Source organism: Melospiza melodia, chromosome 19 (genome assembly GCF_035770615.1).
Source record: "Melospiza melodia melodia isolate bMelMel2 chromosome 19, bMelMel2.pri, whole genome shotgun sequence".
NCBI lineage: Eukaryota > Metazoa > Chordata > Aves > Passeriformes > Passerellidae > Melospiza > Melospiza melodia.
Genome location: NC_086212.1, coordinates 805,331 through 829,373, shown reverse-complemented (window position 1 = coordinate 829,373; position 24,043 = coordinate 805,331). Strand labels below are relative to the sequence as shown.

The 24,043-nt window shown below is 52.7% G+C and overlaps 1 protein-coding gene across 7 annotated transcripts in view; it reads right to left on the bottom strand.

The window, feature by feature from the left end:
- Nucleotides 1-2,310: 2,310 nt before the first annotated feature.
- Nucleotides 2,311-24,043, bottom strand: part of CHD6 (chromodomain helicase DNA binding protein 6) — a 100,916-nt gene continuing 79,183 nt past the window's right edge. For 3 of the 7 annotated variants that reach the window (XM_063172069.1, XM_063172070.1, XM_063172072.1), the window contains 16 exons: nt 22,870-23,029; nt 22,196-22,285; nt 21,141-21,244; nt 20,440-20,569; nt 20,141-20,201; nt 19,411-19,468; nt 18,519-18,738; nt 16,044-16,252; nt 13,346-14,887; nt 12,613-12,761; nt 12,156-12,362; nt 11,088-11,534; nt 10,255-10,443; nt 8,395-8,514; nt 7,237-7,341; nt 2,311-5,265 (listed from right to left, as the gene is read on the bottom strand). In XM_063172069.1, coding sequence (XP_063028139.1) covers nt 4,375-5,265; nt 7,237-7,341; nt 8,395-8,514; nt 10,255-10,443; nt 11,088-11,534; nt 12,156-12,362; nt 12,613-12,761; nt 13,346-14,887; nt 16,044-16,252; nt 18,519-18,738; nt 19,411-19,468; nt 20,141-20,201; nt 20,440-20,569; nt 21,141-21,244; nt 22,196-22,285; nt 22,870-23,029 — 4,682 coding nt within the window. In that variant the 3' untranslated portion in view covers nt 2,311-4,374. The remainder of the gene's footprint in view (nt 5,266-7,236; nt 7,342-8,394; nt 8,515-10,254; nt 10,444-11,087; nt 11,535-12,155; nt 12,363-12,612; nt 12,762-13,345; nt 14,888-16,043; nt 16,253-18,518; nt 18,739-19,410; nt 19,469-20,140; nt 20,202-20,439; nt 20,570-21,140; nt 21,245-22,195; nt 22,286-22,869; nt 23,030-24,043) is intronic. The other 4 variants (XM_063172071.1, XM_063172075.1, XM_063172073.1 and 1 more) reach the window with 3 other exon arrangements.

Genomic DNA, 24,043 nt, shown 5'->3' with positions numbered 1-24,043 from the left:
GCATTGTTTTATACCTCTTGAGGTGAAACCTTGATTCTTCAGGAATTAGTGTCACCTATGGCACTGCACGTATAGTCTTCAGCCACCCCTGTGAGCACCATGAAACAACCAGCATCCCAAAAAGCCGCATGGGAGGGTGAGGATGATGTTCCTAGGCCTGCTGTCCAAACGTACAGGGCACACTGTGCAGATTGATGGGAACGGAACTGAGAGAGAAGCTGAATTTCTCTCCCCTCCACTTTTCCAGAGCTGCTGCTCTGCAGCACTGGCAGCACTTTCCTGGCAGCACTGCCTGCCTGACTGGTGCTCATGGTCGAGCACAGGTGCCATGGGCAGCTGGGCACTGCCCATGGGCGTGAAGCATGTGGGGACTCTAACTGAAGTGTAGTGCCCAGAAAGTGCTTTGAGGATGTAAAATGTGAGGAGATTCTTCACATTTGATCTCGTCACTCAGCCCATGCTCCAGAGCCCTGAGGCTGAAGTGGCTCCTGAAGAGGAGAGGAGAAAAACTGCACTGAAAAGCTTAAGTTTCAATAAAAAACAGATGTCATTCGAGAAACTGCCTTCTGCTCACTGCTGGGCACAGTTTCCAACCGCAAATCCTTTCTTGTAACTGTCAAGAGCCCAGAGTTGGGAACATCTGCACCTGGGGTAAGTAAAGCTCCCCCAACCATGGCTCAGTCCTGAGGAAAATTCTTCCCCCCTTTTTGTGATCATAAAGGGAATTAGAGATCCTGTCTAAATGTATTATGAGACTTCTGTGTGTCTGTCAGATAAAAACCAGGCAAGGACAGCAGGGATGTGCAGCTGTGCCTGTTTTACTCCCTCTCCAGGAAAGGGCACCTGTATCCTGTAAAGCGTAACAGGGAGCAGGCTGTGCCCACAGTGCCCATCCTGCACCACACCCACTCACTGCCACCAGCAGGCAGCTGAAGAGACAGAGACACTGCAGCCACCACGGATGTGACAGCCCAAAGCTGTCCATGGCCCTCCTGCTGCAACTTCTGCCAGCAAATGTCCCGCATCATGGATGCCGAGGTGCAAGAATGATGCAGTGTGTGGAGCCAGATTTTAAAGAGAGACTCTGGAACTGGAAATTCACAGTTCACACTACCATTTTGCCACTCTTTTCTGCAGGACACTTTTCTCTTTTTCTTCCCCAAAGGAGCAACAAAATACCAGGACAAGGTGCTTACACAGGGCAGGTGGAGCAGTAAAAGCACTGGTTTTACTCTTTTTCCTGGATCTTGGAAGAATGAAGCTGGTCCTGCACATCATTCTGATGAAACAATGACGAACGCCTGCTTTGCTAAAGCCTGAGATCCTTACACAGAGATTTAGGATAAGCATTTCACAAAACTTGGAGGTGCAGAAAGTGCAGGGAGAGGAGCCCAGCACCCCCAGTGCACGTGCCAAGGGGTGTAACTGCTTGGACGGTGGGGTGTGTGTGATGGCTGTGGCGGTCTCTGGGCTTCCACCCACCCTTGTGGAAAGAGCAGGTCAGCAGAGAGCCCTTGTACATCCTGTGCTTTAAACTGTCCCTGGAGCTCGGGCTGCTCCTGGCATCTTGCAAACCATGTGGAACAGGAGTTCCCTCAGGCTGGAGTTCAGCCAGGGTGCTGTGGGAGCTGCAGGCTCGGCCCCTGACAGCGAGCAGCAGAGTAACACACAGGGCACCAGGAGCAGCCTAGAGCAGCAACCACGCTGCTGTTTCCAACAGCTTCTCATGGGATTATGCTGAGAAAAAGGCAAGTCACGTTTATCACTGAGTCAGGTGAATTAAACATTCACATATATTTGCTGAAAAAAATTATATACATCTGTAGCAAGGCTCTCCCAAGTCTGAAAGATAAGCATCATCTAGTCACTAAATTAAAAAAATAAAAATCTGACTTTTAAATATTTTTCTTTTTATCCATGTTCAAGAGCACAGACAGTTTATTTTGTTAGCACATTTTGTGAAGGATGTATGTGTGTGAATAGCCATGAAAACCAGTGAAAATTTGGCGTTTGTTAGGGACATGATGGAAAAGAAGAAGCAGCCACTTAACGCCTTACAGTCTAAATAATCCACAGAGTATATCGGGTTGCAAAAGGGTCACAAAGTAGCAAAGAGAAGCCTAAACACCCAGAGACGTAGCATACATGTCTGCTAAGGAAGAACAAGGTATAGAGCATGCTGGCTAATTAAATAAATTTCACTTTAGACCCTGTTCCTTATGCATGTAACCCTGGAAAAATCATCCCATAACAAGAAATGGACTCGGAAGAGATTTCTGTATCCATTCACAGTAAGGCTTTGAAGATATATGAAGTTTTATAGCATTTGTATTTTAAGGATTTAGGGCAAGTACATGTTCTTCCACTGAATAAAAACAAAGTTAGTACTTAAAAGGTTCAAAAATATATCAATCGTGACTTTTTTTTTACATAAATAAATTATATTGATTTTGGATTTAACAGCTGAAAAAACCCTTTCTGCTTCCACTGGAGGCAAAAACTGAACAAAATGTTAGTTAAATAGAGATAGCAGCATTTCTAAGAAATCTGTCGATAGTGATACAGTATCTATGCTACAAGAATGTTATTAAATAGAACACAATTATTGGGGGGGAGGAGGATTCCATTATGATTAGCTAAATCCTTTAAAAAATCATCCAATCCAGTAAACTGGGAATAAATTCTGCGAAAATATAAACCAGCTGTTTTTTTGACCACGGGTAACAGACTTCTTTGAGATGCTAATTTTAACATGTACATAATTTATAATCCCAAATGTATAAAAGACAATGACAAAAAGCATCATAAATAAATAATGCAAACTGAAATAGTTATGTCAAAACATTTGGACCATCCGATAAATTAGCAAAACTGCAACAGAAAAAAAAAGTAAAAAATACAGTAAATTGTGACAACCAAGTGTGAAAACTGATGAGTAGCACACTCCAACTCCCTCCCCGCCTGCCCTTCACTCGCTGCTGCACCACTGTGGCTTTATTCAATTCTCAGACCATGAGCTGCAAGTAAGAACCCCAAGAGAAAGAAGAATTAAAGGAGTGAGGGGAAGGAGAAATCAGAAGAGTTGCCTGTGGAGGAGTCTCAGTACCCAGAGCTGGAGCAGGGGGCTGGCAGCATTAAAACCTGTCCATTTGAAATGCAGATGCTGAAATCATTTGGAGGACTGGAAATACTGTTCAACAGCAAACGGAATGGGAAGAAGCCAAAGTCATATCTTCACAGTCCACCACCAGAAGTAAGAAACTCAGGCTCTGAAAGTCTCAAGGGTCCTTCTCAGAGGACTCCCCAAGGAGGGAAGCTGGCCTACAGCCTTCTCCGTGTTTGCTGAAAGAACACCACTTCTGGGGTAAGGAGTGGGAAATATAAAAACTCAGAAAGCCTAAGTGTTCATATAAGAGCATTAAAATTGGTGTGGTCTGTTCATGGCTGGAAAAAAATACCTTTAGAGCACCTGTAATACCATAGCTGAGAACTAACGCCAGAGAGGAGAACTGAAGACAAGCAGAATGATGAAGGAACTGGCTGCTACAGATACAGTAACCCCAGAAAAGTCATGCAAGTGTGCAAAACCTTTCCAGCTCAAGCTGGAAAGTTCTTGTAACTACCAAGGAAAGGGCAACTAAATTCCACATAACATAAAACCAAACGTTGGTTTTAAAAAACACAAAAGAATGTCTACATCGTTTTTTCACTCTCTGCAGTTTGTCTCCAAACCTTTGAGGTGGGGTGATCAAGAAATTATATCACTACCAGTTTATGCTTTTCCTTTCAAAGAAATGAATATATGCATTTTCAATTATTAGTTATATACTTCTGTCTATACTACTATTCTAGTAACCATGATAAAATAGGGAAATACTTTAAATCAAAAATACACATTAGCACTTACTATAGCTGTGCTTTTAGCCCAAATATAGGCTTTTTCGTTCAGTGTCGCTGTAGACAGAAATACCTTGTCTGTGTGTTAGACCAAGAGATAAAACACTTTTCTTTTGCTTTTGTTTTTTTGCTGCTTTTTCTTCTCAAAGGAGTGAGCAATTTGCGGGGGGTGACCAAGTACTGGATTTGCTATTGTCAGCTGGGATGATTGACTGGAAAAACAGAATGAGAATTCAGTGCCTCCCATACTAGCTAGACAACACTGTTTATCTAATAAAGTGGCAAGACCCTGCAACTATTAACATGTAGTATGTCACCAGTTTTTTCTGACAGGGAATTAGGTAGATAGTATTACTCATGGAAACACAGGTTTATGAAGGTGGAGCAGGGTGGGAGGGGAAGTAACAAAGAGTTTATGGGATAAGAAACTCACAAGCCACAATCTTTTTGTGTTTTTCTTTCAATGAAACAAAAGGTCTAATCGGTATCGTGAGCTGCTTGGCGCTCCTCCTCTGTTGGTCCGTCCTGCTCTTTCTCTGCTGCCGCTGGCGGGCTCTGCTGCACACAGTTTTGACTGTTTGCAGCTTCTTTTTCCGGCAGTGAGACAGTTTCTGGCTCTGGATTTGCCAATTCCCCTTTCGCTTTCTTCCTCTTCCGCTTCTGGCTCTCCAGGTTGGCCGCCTCCGAGTGTCTGGTTTGCTGGATGCCAGGCAGCGCCATGCCGATGCCAGGGGAAAGGAACATGGAGGGATAGATCAGTCCAGGAGACATCCCAGGGATAAGAAATGGGTTAAAAGCTACAGGACTACTGGTAGTTATTGCGGATTCTGTCTGATTAGAAAATGAACTAGGACCAGGCTTATCTTCAGCGAGAGGTTCCTTTTTCCCATCCTGGCTGCCCTGTTTCTCCTCATTGGCTTTCTCAGCGCTGGCCGTGCCACCTTTCGTTGTGCTTGTTAACGAAGTCGGAGCAGTGGCGGTGCAAGTTGTGGTCATCGGGGAGTTGAGGAGCCCTCCCACACCGAACATCTGGGGTACGGTCGCCATGCCTGGGAGCATCATGGGCAACATGCTCAGGGTGCTCTTCACATCCTCACCGGAGGGCACTGCTGCAAAGCCAGCAGGAAACCCAACCAGCCCGGTCAGAGGGATCCCTTGCATATTTCTCATGTTCTGAAGTCCCACTAGATCCATCCCTGCAATTAGTCCGTTCATGAACAGTGGTCCCATTCCAGAAGAAGAATCTGCTACAACACCAGGGCCTTTAAGGAGCTCATTCCGGGGCCTCCTCCCTCTCCGGCGCGGCCCAGTGTCCCGGAGCACAGGCTCGGTGAGGATGCGATTGAATTTGTTTTCGGGTAAGTAGCCCTGAAAATGAGACATAACAGAGAACACCCAACAGTTACTACTGCAGCGAGGGGAATCTGGCTTGTCCGTGCCCACATCTGTGTCCCAGATGGTGATGGCACAGAAATATTTGCCTACATGATATGGAATTTGACAGGTATACACAACTTTTCCCCAAGAGATGCTGCCAAATGCAAAACACCCTTGTTCTGCCCTGGCAGGATCCTGCACTCTAATGCTCAGGGAGGGGAGGAGGAAACATGTTTTTACCCTGTTTTTCACCCCAACCCTCAGCACCAGCTGCTCACAGCATGAGAAGCACCAGGGCAGCATGGTGTCAGCTGCCCATTCAGCTCCCTGCCCAGCTCTATTTGTGCCTTCAGCAACAGGTGAAAAAATCCTCTTTGAGATGGGAAGGGCCAAATTTTCAATGCTCTGCAGGACAGCAAAGCTCATGGGATGACACAGAGAGTGGGCGTGCTGACTGAGGAGTTCCTGGTCAGAGCTTCGCAGAAATGCCAGGGAGCATTCAGAAAGGTCTTCTGACAGAAGAGACATAGGACCAAAAGCCAGCAGCCAGAAGTGGGTGAGACCATCTGGTTACACAGAGCAGTGCAGGGGGATCCATGGCACAACTTAACACTCCCTTTTTCAGCATTCTCAACACAGACATTTAAACATTTCCATTTGTGGTTCCCTTGCGTATCAATATCCACCACTCTTTGAACCATTTTGAATAATAAATTTAGGTAGGAAAAATATTTCCTGTTGACACCTGTAGTGCAGAAACGTGAATTAGATGTGCCTGGCAGTCTGCTCAGCACAGCACCTGCCAAAGGAGGGAGAACCTTCTGGGAGCATCTCCCACTGGGATGTGGGAGAAGCTACACAGGGCTATGAGTGTCCCCAGGCTCTGTGGGCCTGCCAGCCCCAGCTCCTGCTGGCCTGAGTGCCCAGAGCCACTGGCCATCCTTCTGCATCCCTCCCCTGCCAGGATGGGTAAGCATTCTCCAAAAGCTCAGTGTCCATGGGTGGGAATGATCATGGGATGCAGCCACTGGAACAGGGCACAGGAGAGGTGCCCGGGCAGCGCCAGGCACACAGTGGTTTCTGTGGCAAAGGGATTGTCCCCTCAAGTCAGGGGAAGGAAGAGCTGTCAGCTCACCCAGGGCTGGCTGCAGAGGTGGGGCCCTGATGCCAGCCTGGACGTGGAGCCATTTCCTGGGCACTGGGACAGATCATGCCAAATCTCCAGAGCTAAGGAAAAACCAATTTGAGAGCAGTACAAACCTCTAAGATTCACCAACAGATTCACCCTCCAGCCCTCTGCAAGGTTGTCACACAAACCACTGCAGGCCAAAAGCAGGCAGCAGGTGAGAGGGACTGCAGGGAGAAGTCTGGCTCAGGCCAGCCCGTGGGGCAGGGCAGGACAATCTGGCAGTGCCGGGCAGGCCGGAGGGGAGAGGCTCCTCACAGGCTCTGCCCCACAGCAGGGCAGGGACTGGTGGATGGACAGGGTGGGTGAATGTGGCACAGGAGACTCCGTCCTGCCCCTCTCCCTGCCTGTGCCTGACCCTTCAGGCCTGGTGACCTGTAGGGCTTTCGGTGGCCCATGGCTGCACAGGCAGAGCTCACAGGAGCTGATGAAAACTATCAACTATAGAGGTGTTTTTGAAAATTTGACCCATGAGAATGTTTTGTCCACACCCTTCTGTCCAGCTCCTAGGGCATTCCTCTTGCCCCCGGCACCCTGAGCATGCCTGGGCTCTGCAGCCAGGCAGGCTGAGCCTGCTCCTGGGGCCTGGCCCCTCTGTGGCCACGGGGCTGGCGCTGGCACGGCCCAACCTCCCGCTCTGCAGCCATGCCCTCCCACACACCCAGCCCAGCGCCTGCCTCGCAGCTCCCAGGTCCTCACTGGAGAAAGGTTGTGGGGATGGGGAGGGGAAAAAAAAAGATGACATGATACAGATTTCTCCAAAAGCTCTAACTTACTGAAAGCTTAACAATGTCAGCCCAGTCAGCTGCAACAGCATACTCCAAGTTTGCATCAAGCCACCTTGGCAATTCCTTCAATGCTGGTGCCGTGGCTCCCCCTAACTATAAAACACAGCAGAAGGATGACCTCTATTGCAGAGAGAGTTATGTAAAATAATACAAAAAATATGATTACACTTCCCCTAACTTCTTGCTTCGGGTTGCAATTTGGCTGGGGTGGAGACTCTTGCCTTGCTACACTTGCCTTTCTGCAGGATTTGATGTGTGCCTGCTGCCTCCAGACACACAGCTCAGGGAGGAAAGGCAGGTTCAGCCTCTGTGGCCCACCTCACTGCCCTCTCAGGTACCAGTGATGGGGACAGAGCTTCTGTAAAAGCCGTATTTAGAACTGGAAAAGTCTCCAGCTCACCCAGAAAAGGCCAAGCATGGGGCAACAAAGGGGAACACAGATGTGGCTGAAACAACCTTTCTGCTTCACTCTTTAGTTCTGCTTTTAGATGGGATTAATGTCACATCACCTTCTGACCTTGTACAGTCCTGGGTGTGTTTAAGAACTAATTTTGGTGCAAAGTAATCTTGAACACCCCTTCTTATTCAGAGAAGTGAACCTCAGTGCCCTGGAGATTAAACTGCAGACAAGTAAATCCAAACTCTGTGCTCAGAAAGCAAGAAAAAGCCCTTCCAACCCTCGACTTTCTACAAGGCCAGCAGCGGGATGGGTATTGGTGTGCTCTAGCCTGTACCTCATAAGGAGGAACAAACCAAAGGTACTTGTGTGGCAATGTTACAAATTGTGGCATACTGCAATGAACTCAAGGGGAACAATCAAATCTAGTTTGGAAAGCACATGACACAGCTGTGCTGAGCGTGGCTTTAAAGCCAAAGGCTGTATCCCATTGCCACTGAGAGATCTATGCCCCCTGGCAAGGGATGACACTCCTACATCCCTTACTTCACGCAGACAGTCACTTATTTCACTGGTCTGCATGTCCCTGGGCACACATGTGTCACAGGATAATGTAGATTAGAGACCTCTTCCAGACTTTTGTCTCATCCATAGGCTTCTCTGTATTAAATCTCCCCTAGAGGTGAGCTCAAAGTCTGCTAAGCCTTTTGGGACACTGAGGGCAGAGCACAGAACAGGCCTTTGCTTACCCGCCGTCCGGTACCCTTATGTACCACCGGCACCCGCTCCTCTCCCGTCAGAGAGCTAATGTCCAGTTTGTTGGGGTCCTTGCAGCGCTGCCTCCTCTGCTTGGGCTTGTCTGAAAAATTCTGGAGTGCAAACAAGACAATGTTAATGAGACTAGATGGCTTAATGAGCCTGGCTGGCTACAAGCCCTGCAGGAGAGCAGCATGGATGGGCTCCCAAGGGACAGAGAATCCCTGCAGGCTGGGGCAGGAGTAGCACCAGCAGCACAAACGGGTCCCTGCCACAGGACCAGCTCTCAAATAAGCAAAACTGATTTCTGTAGATATAGTCTCCAGTGCACCCCACTTAGAGCGCCCTAGCCCTTTCTAACTCTCCTCCACTCCTGACACTGCAGCTTCTTACACATGCACCTGTAAACAGGACACTGCATACACCCAGTAAAGAGAGAACAGGTCTGTGTGTGCCACTTGTGTCACTCTCATACAGCCACCTGCTTCTCACCACCTATTTTCACCACAGAGATGTTGCACCATGTTTCTTTGGGATCAGAGCCCTCTGGAACTGCAACCCACTGAGTTACAGCCAAGTCACTGCACACCCCCTGTCAATGTGCCTGCAGGGATGGAGCATTATAACCAACAACCCAGAAAACACGAGTCAGAAAAAAGCCTTGAGTGCAGTTCATCCTTTGAAATGAACTACTGCAGTACCCCAAAGCCTCTCTCAATCCATCCTACATGGACAGAAGAAATCCTGCAGGGCTGGCCTGAGGCACTGCGGCTTTCTGGGAGCAAGAGCTTCACCAGAGGCACAGTCAGACTGGACAGGCTCCAGTACCTCCCTGGAAGGCAAGGGTGTTGGGAAGGAGTGGGAAGACACCTCCACACCTGCTCCAGTGAGGTCCTGGCCCTGTGCACAGAGCTGGATGTGTCTCTGAAGTTTGAAAAGCAAACACCATCCTGCTGAGCAGATGTTGGGCTCCTCAGCTCTCATCTCTAACAAGCTTTAAAACACTCATGTCTTGCCTGTACTTCAAGCTCCAGGAAATTCCAGCCTCAGGCACATGATCCTCCAGGACCAAGATGCAGAGTCTTTTCTGTTTTACCACATTTCTTCCTGCTCTGTTTCATGGTCTGTGCTCTGCCTACCACATGGTCAAACTGCCTAAATAAGCTGAAACCTGTAGCAAAGCAACCTGTGAAACCAAGAGCTGGAGGTTTATGAGAGAGCAGGAAGAATCAGACAGACTGTGCACCTCACTCTGAGCCACTGCTTTCTGAGAGCATCCATGGCCACATGGCCACAGCCTGTCAGCCTCCAACACAGCCTCTTCAGTGTGGCTCTTAAAGAGAGCAGGTTTTCTCTTGCCTGGGAGCCTTATTTGGTACAACAGCACTGCCTATAATGACCACAGGTGAAAAAGAACAACATGGACAGACCTTGAACACCTCAAATCCATTTTCTCATTTCTGTCCCCATCCATCCCTGGCCCTTCTGGAACACATTGTGCATTGGGCAGAGATGCACTGCAGCTGGAGAACCGACCTTGGGTAACAGGGCTCAGCTCCTGGAGGATGCCAGACAGGTCCGTGCCCAGGGAACCCTGAGGGTACTGACAGTCCCCCGTCTGGGCATGTTTGTGTTCTGGGGGAAAGGAGAGGAGTTCTCCAGCAGCAAGTGCTGTACAGGGGAACAGTGCTCACCTCTTGAACATGTCATGAATCCCTGAACAGCCCCAATGAACACCACAAACCATGTTACAAGAAAGAACATAACACAAAGGGCAACGCACAAGGCAGGCACACACACACACACCACACACACACCACACACACACACGTGCCACTGAAGGCCACCCTTACTGTGCCAAAGCTGGGGACATCGAGTGTGTAGTCAGACTGCTGCCGGAGCCAGTCAAGGAGACTCTTATTCGGGACAGCCTTCTCTTGGCTGCCTGCAGCTGGGACTGGCTGTGGAGTTGAGGTAGCAGCAACTGGCCCATCAGGGAGGGGACTGTTCTGAGGGGGCTGTGGCTGCTCTTCCTGAACGTCCTGCCATGGAAGGAGGAGCAGGGACAGCCCATCAGCAACTGCAGTGATGCATGTGCACCCCGAGAAGCCCAGCTCCCAAAGCAGGTCATCTGCTCCCATCACACACATTAATCCAGATACTCCCAGTGCCTGTTCCTTAAATCACCACCCACCATCACATTACATTTCCACTCCATCCCCAGCACTGGTGGTAGGGAAGGCACAGAGAGCTGAGATATGCTTCTGAACTCACAAGGAAACACTCCAATCACCAGGAAGACCAACTTCCCCTCAGATCACTCCTAAAAGTGGTCTAGGGACGCTGGCCTTGCTCTATTCTTTGAGTGGATCCCAGGATAGAAGGAGAAAGGGTGTAGTAGGATCTTGTCTTCCTCGTCTTCTCTAAACCTAAACACTCCCTGAGGTGGAACAGCTGCTTTTAATAATGTTTAAAAGGATTCAAACACTCCAGAGTGCTGTAAACCAGAGGGATAACTTCCTTTCCTCCCTGTAGTATCTACTCCTGCCTGGTCCTGCACAAACCCAACTGTCCTGGAGGAAGCAGTGCAGTGTATGGACAGCAGAGTTTGGAGGGGGGCAGCTGGGCCATGAAACAAATTGCTGACTCCACTGGGTTCATGTGAAAGTGGGGAGCATCAACCCACCTGCAGCCTGTTTGGAAGAGGCCTCTCCTTCAAGAAGATGAGGTCCATCCCTTCAACATTTTTCCTCCTGCCCCGTCTCCTCCTCATGGCAGCATCATCTCTTCGGAGGCTGCCATTTACAATCTGTCCAGTGACAGGATGGATTAACCCTGCCTGCAGGATGCCAGACAAGTCCATGCCCAGGGAGCTCTGGAGGGCATTCACGGTCCCCAGTTTGGGCATGTTTGTGTTCAGGGGGAAAGGAGAGGAGCTCCCTGGGGACCCATCAGAGCCTCTGGACAAGTCCACCGCTGCCTCGCGCCAGCCGTTCAGCACAATGGGAGGATGGACGTGGGCTGCTGCCAGCTGCTCCAGGCTCCTCTGTTTGGCATCTCTCTCCATCTCAAATTCATAGGGTCTCCTGTGCTTCCGCTCATCTTTTGCAAAGGCAGGGCTCAGGAAACCTTCCTGTGTGTACCAAAGGCACAGAGGGTTACAGCTGCTCCCACCCTGCCCAGCGACCACAGCTCCTCACACCAGCACTGAGCTAACCTGCCTCTCCAAGGAGCCTGAGGGATGTCCCTTCCGGGGGCATATCATATCTCTTTCCCAGTGCAGGGGTGGTGCAGGACACACTCAGATATCTCTAGGTGTTATAACCATGCTCTGCCAGCTGCTGGGGCCCCAGGCCATCAGCTCCCGTCTGTCCAATGTGACTGTTGGGGACTGGGGCACTGGGACTTGGGAGCTGGGGACTCGACAGGGCAGTGCTCCCTGCACCCTTTCTTTGGGATACCAGTGGGATGTCCCCTCTGACCATGTCAGCCGCTCCAGTGCTGACTCTGGAAGCGCCTTCAGAGCCACAGGAGCTGTGGAGCTGCCAACAGCAGCTGCCTTCCAAGGAGGGGGACAGGGCTGAGAGCATGGGGCACCCACCAGGAGCTACCGCCAGGGGACCAGGTGGCTTAAGCCATGTGTTATACACCCCAACTGGCACCAAGGGGCCATACGTGGGAAACTCCTGAGTACTTCTGGGCAAGGTCTCACCCCAGAGTCCTGAGCCTTTCACTGCCTGAGAGCCCCCCTCACCTTTTGTACCCGTGACATTAAGACCCCGTTATTGAAGGTGGGATTGGGGGCTTCTGACTCGGTAAAGCTGCTCCTGCTGCCGGTGCTGCTGGCCATGGCTGGGGCTGTCAGCAGGCTCTGTGCCTCAAATTGCTGGCTGGAGGAAGGCCACTTGCCCTTCAGGATGGCGTGGCAGATGTTGTCAATGCGGTTGATGATCACACGGTCCTGCAAACAGAATTGGATGGAGGCAACCGAAAACTGCAATGAGTGACCCATGTACAACAACAGCTCAGGACTAAAGTCAAGCCCAGCCCAGGTGATCTCAGCTCAGCAGGGAACTGCTTTGGGGGCAAGCATCTCCACAGCACCTCGGCCAGAGCATCCAATGGGGTGTGCAGAGGAGCAGGAGGCAGAGCTGGAGCTGTGTGAGCTACTGCTGGCCAGGGCACATGAACTGTGTTCATGTTAACCTCACCTTAGGCCACTCAGAGAAGGAGTAAAGTGTCTTTTCCTGCAGCAGCTGGGCAATGGTTGGTGCCCGGGCATCCTGAAGATCATCAATCTCCCCGGGCAGGACAGAAGCAGAATTCTTGTTCTCCTCCTCCAAGTACTTCTCTGGACCATCTAAAAAAGCAATGGAGAATAGAGCCCACAACCACCCTGCTTTTCTTCCCATCTAGAGGTGAGTATCTCCTTACACATTCCCACCCCAATGCCCAGCTAGCTTCACAAAGGTCCCAAACAGTCCCCTAGTCTCCAAGAGAAGCAGCAGATTCAGACCAGGGCAGGAAGCCCAAGCTGCTCAGGAAGGACCATCATTCCCCTGAGCTGAGTTTGGGGGGCTTGAAGTGCAGTAGCCCCCATGTGTGGCCATTCCCAGGTGGGAGAGAGGGAGGGCATATGCTTTTCCAAAGGGAGCTTCTCAACAGGCAGTGCTCTGTGCCAGAAAGGGAAAGGCATCCTGCATTCCATGGTATGCCCTAGCAGAAGGGCTGCTGGGGCTCAGGGTGGAGAGTTCTGGTCAGCTCTACTGGCAAAGGCAGCCCCCAACACCTTTTGCTCCCAGTTGCAGCAGCCTCAGATCCTACAGACAGGAGGCCACTCCACAGGCTGCCCAGCCCCAAGGTTTGGCTCTGCAGGGAGGACAGCAAGGCCTCCCACCATAGCCAGAGGTGACTGTCAACCTGAGGGAGTTCTCAGGACATTACCTTGGCTCTGGTTGCTGCTGGCTTTCTCCCCATCATCTCTGTTCTCACACTCTTCTTGCTTTATGCCCTGAGGCTCAGGGTGCAGGGTCTCTGTGCAGCCTGTCTGTCCCTCAGCATCTCGGCCCAAGGGCTCCTCCCTGACACAGGGGGCCTCTGCCCCCTGAGGCAGAGGTGTGGGCAGGCTGAAGGGCTGGCTTTGAGCCTGGTCCGGTGAGTGCTGCTGGGTGCTCTCCTCATTCAAGCCACAGTCCACCCTGACCTCTGCCCCAGGCTCCCCCAGACCCAGGGACTCCCTCTCGCCATTTACATCTTCTGGGGAATTGTCCTCTGGTGTGGGGAGACCAGAGTTCTGCTCCTCACCCCCCAGTTCATGAGCCTCAGGGTCAAAATCAGCCCTGGTCCTGGGACCATTCAAGCCTTCCACAGCATCTGCTGCTGCGTCAGAGTTATCATCATCCTCTTCCTCCTCCTCATCTTCCTCGCTGTGGCTCTGACTTGGCCCCGACTTTGCCTCCAATCCTTTCTCCTGCAGCAGACTGATGAACCTCTGCTCAGGAGGAACCTTTAGTTCATAGTTATGGAGACTGGGACTGTAGAGCCCTACACTTAGGACCCTTTCCACGGTGCCACGCTCGGGCAGCCCTGCCCCCGGGCTGGCAAGTGCTCCCTTCTGTTCCAAGCCTTTGCTGAGTTTGGCTGGGGCACTCTGCGGAGGATTGCTCTCGGGGGTAGAAGGTGAAGGCTCAGCTTCCTCATTCTGATTGTCCATTCGGTCAGAGCCCACCTGCAAACCCTCCAGGAAGGGAGCCTCTCTCATGGCATCTGCATCGCAGCTGGACGGATCCTCATCCCCCTCCAGCTTGCCCTCGGAGAGTTTGGCGCCGCCGCTTCCGATGTCGGTGCAGGCAGGGCTGTCCCTGGCGAGGGAGCTCTGCTCACTGGGACACGCCTTCTCATCGTACATCATGCACACCAGCGAGTCCGGCAGCGAGCTCTCGTCGTAGTTACTGGAAATGATGTCCCGGACTTCGGACATGAATGTTTCACAGTTTGTGTCCAGCGGGCTGCCCCCAGCCTGGGACATGGTGCTGTCCACGGTTTCGAGCTTGATGTGACCCTCGGCTTCGTTCTCCAGGGCTTCACAGGACTGATCCATCTGGCTGAACATGGGGGAACTGTAGAGTTTGGAGTTAGACTGGTAAAGGCAGCACAGGGTTTCTGGGCCTGGGAGCCCTGTTCTTTTGTGCTGGGCATAGTTTCTGTACGCGTCTAGGAAAGACAGCTGGGGGTCATTCATGATGTAGTAGTCCGTGCGGTTCAGGCCGTGCTTGGCGGTGCCGATGAGCAGGTCCCGGTCGTGTTTGCCACACTCCCACCACACGGGCAGGTAGAGGCTGGGCTGGCACAGCTTGAGGCGCTCGTGGAGCTGCGGGCACTTGAGCACCTGCTCGCGCACCTTCCGCAGCAGCTCAATGCGGTACAGGGTCCTGGCAGCGCGCTCCTCCGTGATGGGCTCCACGTAGATGTCAGGGTCTGGAGGACCTGCAGCAGGGACAGCAAAGCCAAGGACACATTATTTGGGCTGGCAGGAGTTCCTCAGAGGCAGTGATGAGCAAGCTGAGTTTTAACCTTGCTCATACTGCAGGTGAGGTGGGGCCAGTGTTTGTAGCCACTGTTGAGGCCTCTTTTTCCAGTCTCAGTATCTTCCAGTCATATCCCACCAAATGGACACAGGGAGTAAAACCCCCTGACTTCAGCAGCTGGATCAAGAGCAGCACCAGCTGCAGAGGATTTCAGAGTCTGGTCTGAGCTCTGCTCCATCATCACCAGCAGTGCTGGAGCTGCCTGGACCTGCAGGCAGAGTGGCTCCCAGCACTCTGGGCCTCTGGTAGCCCTTCAGCCCATTGTCAGGGAAGGGCAGCTCATGCAGCTCTTCTGATGAGGAACAGCTACCTGAGGTACAACACACACACACACACACACGCACACACACACACACACAAAAGGAACTGTGCCTAAGACCAGACTACATGACAGATGTGAGGCAAAATATTTTCTGCTGTTGTTGGAAACAAATCACTTTGTGCCTAAATAGCCTCCAAGGAGCTTTTCATCTATGTCCTGTCCAGTGCCAATGCAGGACCTCTGCAGAGCACTCAAAGGAAACAAATGCCCTGTGTATTGGCCAGGCTTCCTGAGCTTCCTGCAGTGGATCCAGGCTCCATTTACCATGCAGCAGAGCTCCACAGTCAGCATAGACATAGATGGAAAGGACTCTGTCCAACAGAGCAGAGGGATGCTTGGAGAGCAGCAATACAGCTCACCCAAACAACCTCCAGCTCCAGCATGGAGCTGTACTTTGTGTGTGCTGCTTCTCAACTTGTCTCTCACCTACAGAGGTTGCTGTTTTGGATAAAAGTGGTTGTGGTTTCCTGTGAGAACTCCAAGAGATTTGTGAGAGCAGGGGCAGGAGTCCACAGGGCTGTTCTACCCTCCCACTGTGCCAGGGAGGCACTATGTGGTGGGGACAGGGCAGCCAGAAATGCATGAGTGCTGCAAGCCCATGGCCTGCCTGGCATGTCACTGCATCCAGCTGTCTCTGAAGCTCCTCCCTTGCTCTCCTGCTCCACCAGAGCAGTGGGATCCCTTCTAAATGACCTACCAGTACCCTTCCATAGGCCATGCAATTTCCACTCACCATCCTCCTTCCACAAAGGGAGACCACAGACATTCTTGCACATGGCCACAAAGCTGTAGAAGTACTTCTCCAGGCTCTCATCTGTCTTCTTCTCCAGTCGAGAGATGGCTCGGAACTGGGCCCAGTCAAAGATTTTTTTCTCTTGATCATAGATAACCCCAAAGGAGGAGACAGTGCGGTAGAAATCTGCCTGCTCCCTTCTGGTCCACCTGTAGAGCAGGGAGGAGATGGGAACACCACTGAGACACATTCTGGGCCCAGAACAGGCAAAGCACCAGGCAGAGAGTCTCAGAGAGCACAGTCTAGTTACTGACCAACAGTTCTGAGGGAGGTGTCAGGAGGAACACACTGGGGAGACCCCCACAGCACTAGATGCTCTGCCCTCTGGTGCACAGGGAGGAGGAGCAGAGGCCACAGGCCCTCTGGCTCTCAATTGCTGAAAAAACCCTCTTGGCTGCTTCAATAAACCTCTGAGGGCAGCTCTGGACTGTGCTGCCAACAGGGAGGCACAAACCTATCCCATCTACTCCCTTCCTGCTACATCAAGCTGTTTGACTTCCATAGTAAGGTCAGTTCTCTGTAGTAGAATTAAAGGAATGATGTGCAGACACCGTTCTCATCCAGCCTCTTCCAGAGGGAAACTGAGACTGGGGCTCACTGCTTAAGGGTCCCAGTAACAAACACCACTCACCCTACTGACTCCTGGGGACTCCTGAGGGTCAGCCCCTCCCCAGCAGAGGAGAGCAGCAGTGCTGAGGGAGGAGTTCAGTTACAGCACTCTTAGAATACAACTTTCATGCTGGCTTGGACCCTATGAGCTTTTACCTAGTGGGGACCACTCAAAGGACACAGATGGTGAAGTGTCCTGGGCAAATACTGGCCCAGGCAGAGCCCAGAGGAAACCCACAGAGAACAGACCTGGGTGCACACAAGAGGGCAAGGGTAGAAAAAGGGGAGCACTGAGGCCTGAAAAAAGCTTCCAGTCAAATCTCAGCCTCTGAATTGCAGCTCTGAGCCAGCACCAGCAAGCAGCTGAGACATATCAAAGGAAAGTAGACGGGGTGTCAACACCCACAGCACTCTCCAACTGCCCAAAATACACCTGGGCCAGCATTGGGGCTGCAGTCATGTTTCATTTAAAAAATGAGAACAACAAGAAGGTTAATTAATAAACATATTAATGATCCAAATCAAGGAACTCAACGGTGACTTTGTCAAAAGGCCTCAAATTAAAGGCCAGTGGAAAACTCCTGTAAGGCAATCTCCCCTACGAAAAGCCCAGAGAATTAAGCAGCAGGAATTAAGCCAGGCTGCTGTGATGCCTACAGCACAACCATTGATGCCCCCACCTCGAAGAGGGGACGGTACAACTAGAAGAAGTCCAGAAAAAGAGGAAAGGGAAGGTGGCTGGAGCAGCTTCTACACAAGGAGGCCAAGAACAGAGCACACAGCAGCACATGTGCCATGTGGTTATGTGGGGTCCTGCTGCAGGGACAGGTTCACTGAAGGCAAAACCACTGAGGGCTGGTGACCACAGAGAGTCCCAGTCCTGGGGTGCCATGGGATACTGGCAGCAGCAGCAACAGCATCACCCTGTGCACACCCTCCCCATGGCTGCAGAGAGCCACTCAGGGTGCTGGGACAGTCCCAACCCCCTCCCATTCACTGGGACACAAATGAAATGGGAGCACAGTGCATCCAGGGTGTGTCACCACTGGGCTCCAGTGGCTGTGAGCAGGAGGCAAAGGCAGTGATGTGAGAGCCACAAGGGCTGGAAGGGCACCGCTCACGGCTGTGACAGTGCTCATCTGTCACCCTCATCACAGTGTGTTCCAGGGACACAACTCTCCCCTGCTGAGGCTGACTTGACCCTGGAAACCTGTTCCCTCATGTCCTTTCAGTGTCACTACCTGCTACCCACAAACTCCAGTTTGCAGTGGTATAGTAGGAGTCCTAGTAAAATATATGTATTGTATAAGTAGCCTATGAGTCTCAGTAAAATCTATGTATTGTATAAGTAGCCTTGCCCCAATCCTAGTTGTTCTAAATGGGCTGCAGCTGTGATGTCCTTAATTGGGCAGCAGATGTGGCTAATGAGGATAGCTGGGATAAGAGGGGGTGGGTTGGCTGGTCGGGGAGAGCCTTGGAGGAGCCCTGATGAAGAAGCAGGAACAGCACTGCTGTGAAGAGCTGCTTGTGAGAAAGCCAGTCAGAAGGTATGGGACTCTAGAAACATGATAACAACAATATGAATATAACACAGTGGAGGCTGCTCCCTGGCTGGGCTGGCTGCTGGAGCAGCGAGGCTCCCATGGCTCAGAGCATGTTCCCTGCCCAGCAAGGACCCCTGTGACTCCATGCCCCATGCAGCTGGCAGCACAGACAGCTCTGGTGGCATTTACCTGGGTCACTTCTGGGGGTCAGAGAATTCAAGTGGGCTAAATCAGCTTTGCAAAGGCTCCTCTGCTGCATTACCTTTTCTGCATTTCTTTGTTCACCGAGTCCATCTCAGAGGCTCTCCGGAACATCTCATCCTGCAGCCAGTAGCCATGGTTACCAGGCACCAGCATCTCGGCACGGGGAGGCAGCTCCTTGCGGTTGCAGCGCTGGTAGACGGTGACGAGTCGCCGCAGTCTGGCCGTGAGAGCAGAGGAGACAGGCCAGCAGGATCTGTCTGAGTCGGAGCCATCCTGGGCTTCAAACATCAGCCAGGATATTAGTATTTAGCACACATGCACAGTCACAGGTTCCCACATCCTCTGGCAAGCTCCAAGAGCTTCCTCCCACCGTCTGCCTTCCATGGGGAGCATGAGCGATCACAGTCATGAATAGGGGGACATGGGACCTCCTGGGCCTGCTGGCTCACAGCCTCATCATGTCTTAGCTTCCTTCAGAGAGTCCAGAGGCTGAGATCAGGGTAAGAATGATGGCTCCAGGCCAGGCCATGCATGGGAGAAGACTGCAGCTCCCTGCTCAGCAATGGGGCCAGTCAGCCCACAGCATGTGCCAACACTGCCCACTGCAGAGACCTCACACGCTCATCTCATGCAGGGAAGTGCATGGAGAAGAGCAGACTAATGACTTCCAGTCACCCTGGCAGCCTGGGTGAAGCTACCTGAAGCTACCCTGGGTAGCTTTGGCTGGAATCACTCGGAACCCTGTCTGCCCTGCCACAGGGCCTATCCATGGGTCACCTATGAGTCTGTGCATGACAGCCCCTGCCCAGGTTGAGCTGCCTCATCTGCTAACACAGATCAGAATGTCCCTCCAGCCCAGCAGTGTGCTACTTGGGGTAGCACTCAGGCTTGGCTGTGCCACCCCAAACCCAGGGAAGCCATGGACCACACTGCAGGAGACATGGCCTCACCTGCCGCTGGCTCGTCCCGCTTCTCACTGGCTTCACCCACCCCAGCAGCCACGATGTCCTGCAAAAGGAAACAATCAGAGAGGGCTCAACCCCACACAGAACGCCCAGCAGCCACAGCCTACCCCTCCTTGGCAGGGTGCAGGGTGGTGGGATGGGCAGGGTAGTGTGTTTGGTGTGCTTGGGCTGCAGAGATGCTGTTTGTGCCCAGCACACAGGAGCAGAGGTGACAGCTCAGAGAGGCTATTTTGGGCCTGGAGGGAAAGATCACCACAGTGACAGAGGCTGTAGTGCCACTGCCCAGGACAGTTGCAGCGTGACTGCCTCCACTGTTCAAACAACCCTTGCACTCTCCTGTGCTGCCTCGTTCCCTGATCTTCCTCTCCCCCAAGGCCATTCCTTTTGGGACATCCCTGACACCTCTGCCAGGGCTCCATGTGGTTCCTGAAGCCAACCAAGACTGAGAACCAGCCTTCCTGGGAATCCCCAGCCCTCAATACCCTTCAGTTCTCCACGAAGAAGATGCTGCCCATGTCCACAGGGAACACAGAGAAGCACAGCAGAAGCTGTGCTCCAGGGAGCAGAAGCAATGCACACAAGATGGGACACAGACCAGGCGACCAGCCATGCTAGCTCCCTGCTGCTGTGCAGCAGAGCTGAGGGAGCCAAGTCTGCACCGCAGGGCAGGCTGGGCAGCATCAGATGTGCATTTGACACTATGAATCCCACTCACCTCCTGTTTTGACAGCCCCTCCAGCTTTTCTCCACTGCTCTCTTCTTTTTCCACACTGCTCCTGGGTGAGAGAGTTAACAGGTTCTGGTAGTGGCAGCACAGCCTCTGTGGCTGTACCAGTTCTCAGCACCAAGAAGCAAAGAACTGGTGCTCATGCCACCTCTCCACCTCATACTGGGAACCAGCTCCCTTCTGCCCTTCCCTCTGTGCTCAGAAGCACAGCCTGCTCCCTCCCTCCACTGCAGTGCCCCAGGAGAGAGCCGGGTTGCTGTGGGAGCTCGGCTCCATCCCCTGCCCACCTTTCGGCAGCATCCTGTGCCCCATCGCTGACGCCCTGCTCGGCAGAGAGCAGCTTCTCATCGGGCATGCCCACCTTCTCCAGGAAACACAGCGCCGGGTCCGCCCGCATGGCATTGTACCGCTCGTAACCTGCCACAGCCGGGACAGACAGACAGCACACAGCCTGGTTCACAAAAACCTCCTACTCCTGGCACACAGCTCCCCACCCGGCTCCCACTCCCTCTGTTCTACCACGACAGCAGTTCTCACCCCAGGAACTCACACCACTTTCCCAAAAGTGGCTAATGGCTCTGCAGGCAGGCAAAGGGAAGGGTCAGCCTTCCCATCCCAGCCAGCAACAGCACAGCCACCACACAGCGTGCAGCTGGGGCAAACAGCCCCGTGTCTCCTGGAAACTGCACCAGGACTCCCTGACGAGGCCAAGAAAAGATCTGTGCCTTTCTCCTTGCCCTCACACAGCAACTGCACACTGCTCCTGGCAAACCAGAGTCTACCATGAGATCTGGCATGCCCACCCTGGGCACTGTGGGGTGCCTGTTCCCCACCCAAACACGCTGCTGGCACCTGGGGAGGCTGTCCTGGCCCTGTGTGGCTGTGGAGCGTGGCCACAGCTCTGTCCCTTGCACAGCACAACACTGCCTCCAGCAGCAGAGGTGCTCATCCCCCCACACAGCAGCACCCACCAGAGCTGGGTACACACCGTGCTTGAAGACGCCGATGAGCAGGGATTTATCGGCTTCGGCATTCCACCAGTCCACGGGAATCTCCACGTAGTCAATGTCTGGCAGCAGCACATCCAGCTCCCTGTGGCAGACATGGTATGAACACCCCTCTCCCAGCCTCAGCAGACACTGAGGGGCACTGGGCACTCCTCAGAAGGGACATGGGGAGGGCAGGTGCCACAGCTTGCTGGCTTGGGCACAGCTAATGAACACTGGCCTGGGGCCCCACCATGACATGGGCACACATCTCCCTGGGGTCAAAGAACTGGAGCCTTGGCTCCACCACAACCTGCTACCCTCCTGCTCCTCCTTCTCCAGGGCAGTGGATGCCCTCAGCCTCTCTCCAGCCTCCCCACCCAAGTCGTCTCCAGAGGACTGAAGATCCCGTCTGACCCAAACAGCATCTCTAGAGGTAAAACACTTCACACCTACCAATGCCAAAAGAACAGTGTCTCCCCACACACATTGGTGCTGATGGAATTGTGCTGGGGAAGGCAGCAGCTCCTACTTGAGGAAATTAAGCTTTTAAGTTCAGCATATCACACTTCTCTGAGAAGCACTGAGAGCTGAGTCTTTGCAGAAAGGTCAGCAGCTGGCAGGCTGCAGGCTTAGTGCCATTACAGAGCCTGTGGGTCCCACTGTTCCCAGGGCTGGCAGGGACTGCAGGCCACAGCGATGGGGCGTGCTCTGCTCTGAGGCCTGGCCTGAGACTGGGAGCAGTCTCTGTGGACTCCCACTTTGGATAAGGGCCCATCCGTCAAGCAGCACACAGAAGCATTTTCCTGCAGGGTACCCCTCTAAGTCCCCACTGCACCCAGGCTGGTGCTACAGTCTCAGAGTTGCCTCAGCAGGGCTGCTATGGCTGCAGTCTCTGCACAGGCAGGGTGGCTGCCTGACAGTGAAGTTCTGCATGAGGAAGACGTGGGGTCTGATTCATCTGGAGCTGCAGAGAGCCCAGATGTGGCTGGGTCAGACACCTGTGGCAGCTCTCAAGCCCAAGAAGCCTTGCAGGGGTTCAGCATTAGGTCCCTACCTGGCAGGGGTCCCCTCAAAGGCTTTATCCGCAGCCTCCCCCAGCACTTCAGCCTTCAGGTAGTAGAGCATTCGCACCCGCAGCAGAACCCTGTCCCGGGGGGCAGAGAGGTCAGCAAAGCCAGCAAAACCTGCTCCACACCGTGTTCTCCCACATGGAAGCAGCCACTTCCACCAAGCAGGGTGGGCAGTGACCAGGCCAGTGTCATGCCACCCTGCCCAGCCCTGTGACCCAGTGGCCGGAGGGTCGCTGCTCAGGACACGGCTTCCATGAGCTGGAGGGGAACGAGGGCGGTCCAGGAGTGGGAGTATGGTCATCCTCTGTGGGCTGTAGGCCCTTCACAGCTCCCTCCCACCCTCCCAACACTAAAGGCCCTCAGCCCACTGTCTCCATGAGCCAATGTGGGCTCCCACAAGGGGGAATGGTTTTAAATTAAAAGAGGAAAGGTTTAGGTTAGATGTTAGGAAGAAATTCTTCACTCTGAGGGTGGTGAGGCCCTGGCACATGTTGCCAGAGAAGCCATGGCTGCCCCATCTCTGTTCAAGGACAGGTTGGACAGTGCTTGGAGCAACCTGGGATAAGGAAAGGTATCCCTGTCCTTGGCCAGGGTAATGTAATAAGATGTTCCTTAAGGCTCCTTCCAACCCAAACCACTCCATGATTCTCTGACTCACTTGTTGCAGTGCTGCTTGAGGTGCTTCTTGTAGCTGTCATCGTGGAGCACCACCTCGGGGTTGCAGGTGGCGAGCCAGTCCGCGTTCTTTATCTCAGGAAGCAGCATCTGGTTCTTTGTCTTCTTGCCCTTCCTGCCTCTGGGCACCGGTGCTGACAGGCCTGTGGGAGCGAGTGGCAGCCAGTGAGCACCGCGGGCACGGCGGGCACTGCTGCCAGGCACCTCTGGCACTGCAGGCTGGGGGGGCAGCAGAGCTGCGAGCTCAGGAGCCCGGGCAGAGCTCCCAGCTGCAGCCTGGAGAGCCAAGGACAGCAAGTGCACGGGGCAAACACAGAGTATGGGACAGTCCATCTCTATGAAAAACTTGGGGATCACCACAGAAACAGAACTGCTGTGTGTTCTCAGTGCAATGCTGAGCCCAAATGATAACACGGCCCCTCAATGTGCAAAAAATCACACGGAAAGGAATGAAGCAGGGAAGGGACCTTGATCCTGGCCATAGCCCTTGGAGACTTAGACACCACAGGCACCTCTAAAGGTCACTCTATGAGGACAGTTATTTGGGACAAGAGTTCAAACAAGAAGCTCCCAAATGATCAAAGAGCAGCAGAGCTGCTGATCTGATCTGTAAGGGCTGTTTCTTGTACCGTGCATCTGGAGCAGGGCTGGGGGGAACTGCAAGGGTGCTAAGGCACCAACTGGAAATGGAATGCAGTCTCATCTGCTTGACAAAGATAAAATGAGACCCAGTAGTTGGAGATGAAAATTAAACACAGTTCAACCTTGAAATAAGGTGTGAGTTCACAGCAGAACATGGAAACAACTCCTGGTGGGGTCACTGTTGTTTGGAGTCTCCAGAGAGGGATAAGCTGCCTCCCTGGGTAGGAGCTGCAAACATGAAGGGGAAAGGATGCCTGGGCAGTCCCATCCCATCTGTCTGGTCTTGTAACACCAGTGAAGAAGAGAAAGCATCACTATATCATCAACTCCTGCATAAAGTCTGCAGCTCCATGACAGGACGAGGGCTGTGGCCCAGCTGCCTGCTGGAGGCCTGCACAGGCACCAGGCCTCCTGTCCCCAGCACCAAACTGGCCTGATGAACTCTGGGCAGATGCTGCTTCCTCAGCAGCTTGGCCTGCTCCAGGATGAAAGGCAGGATGGTGCTAGATCAGAGC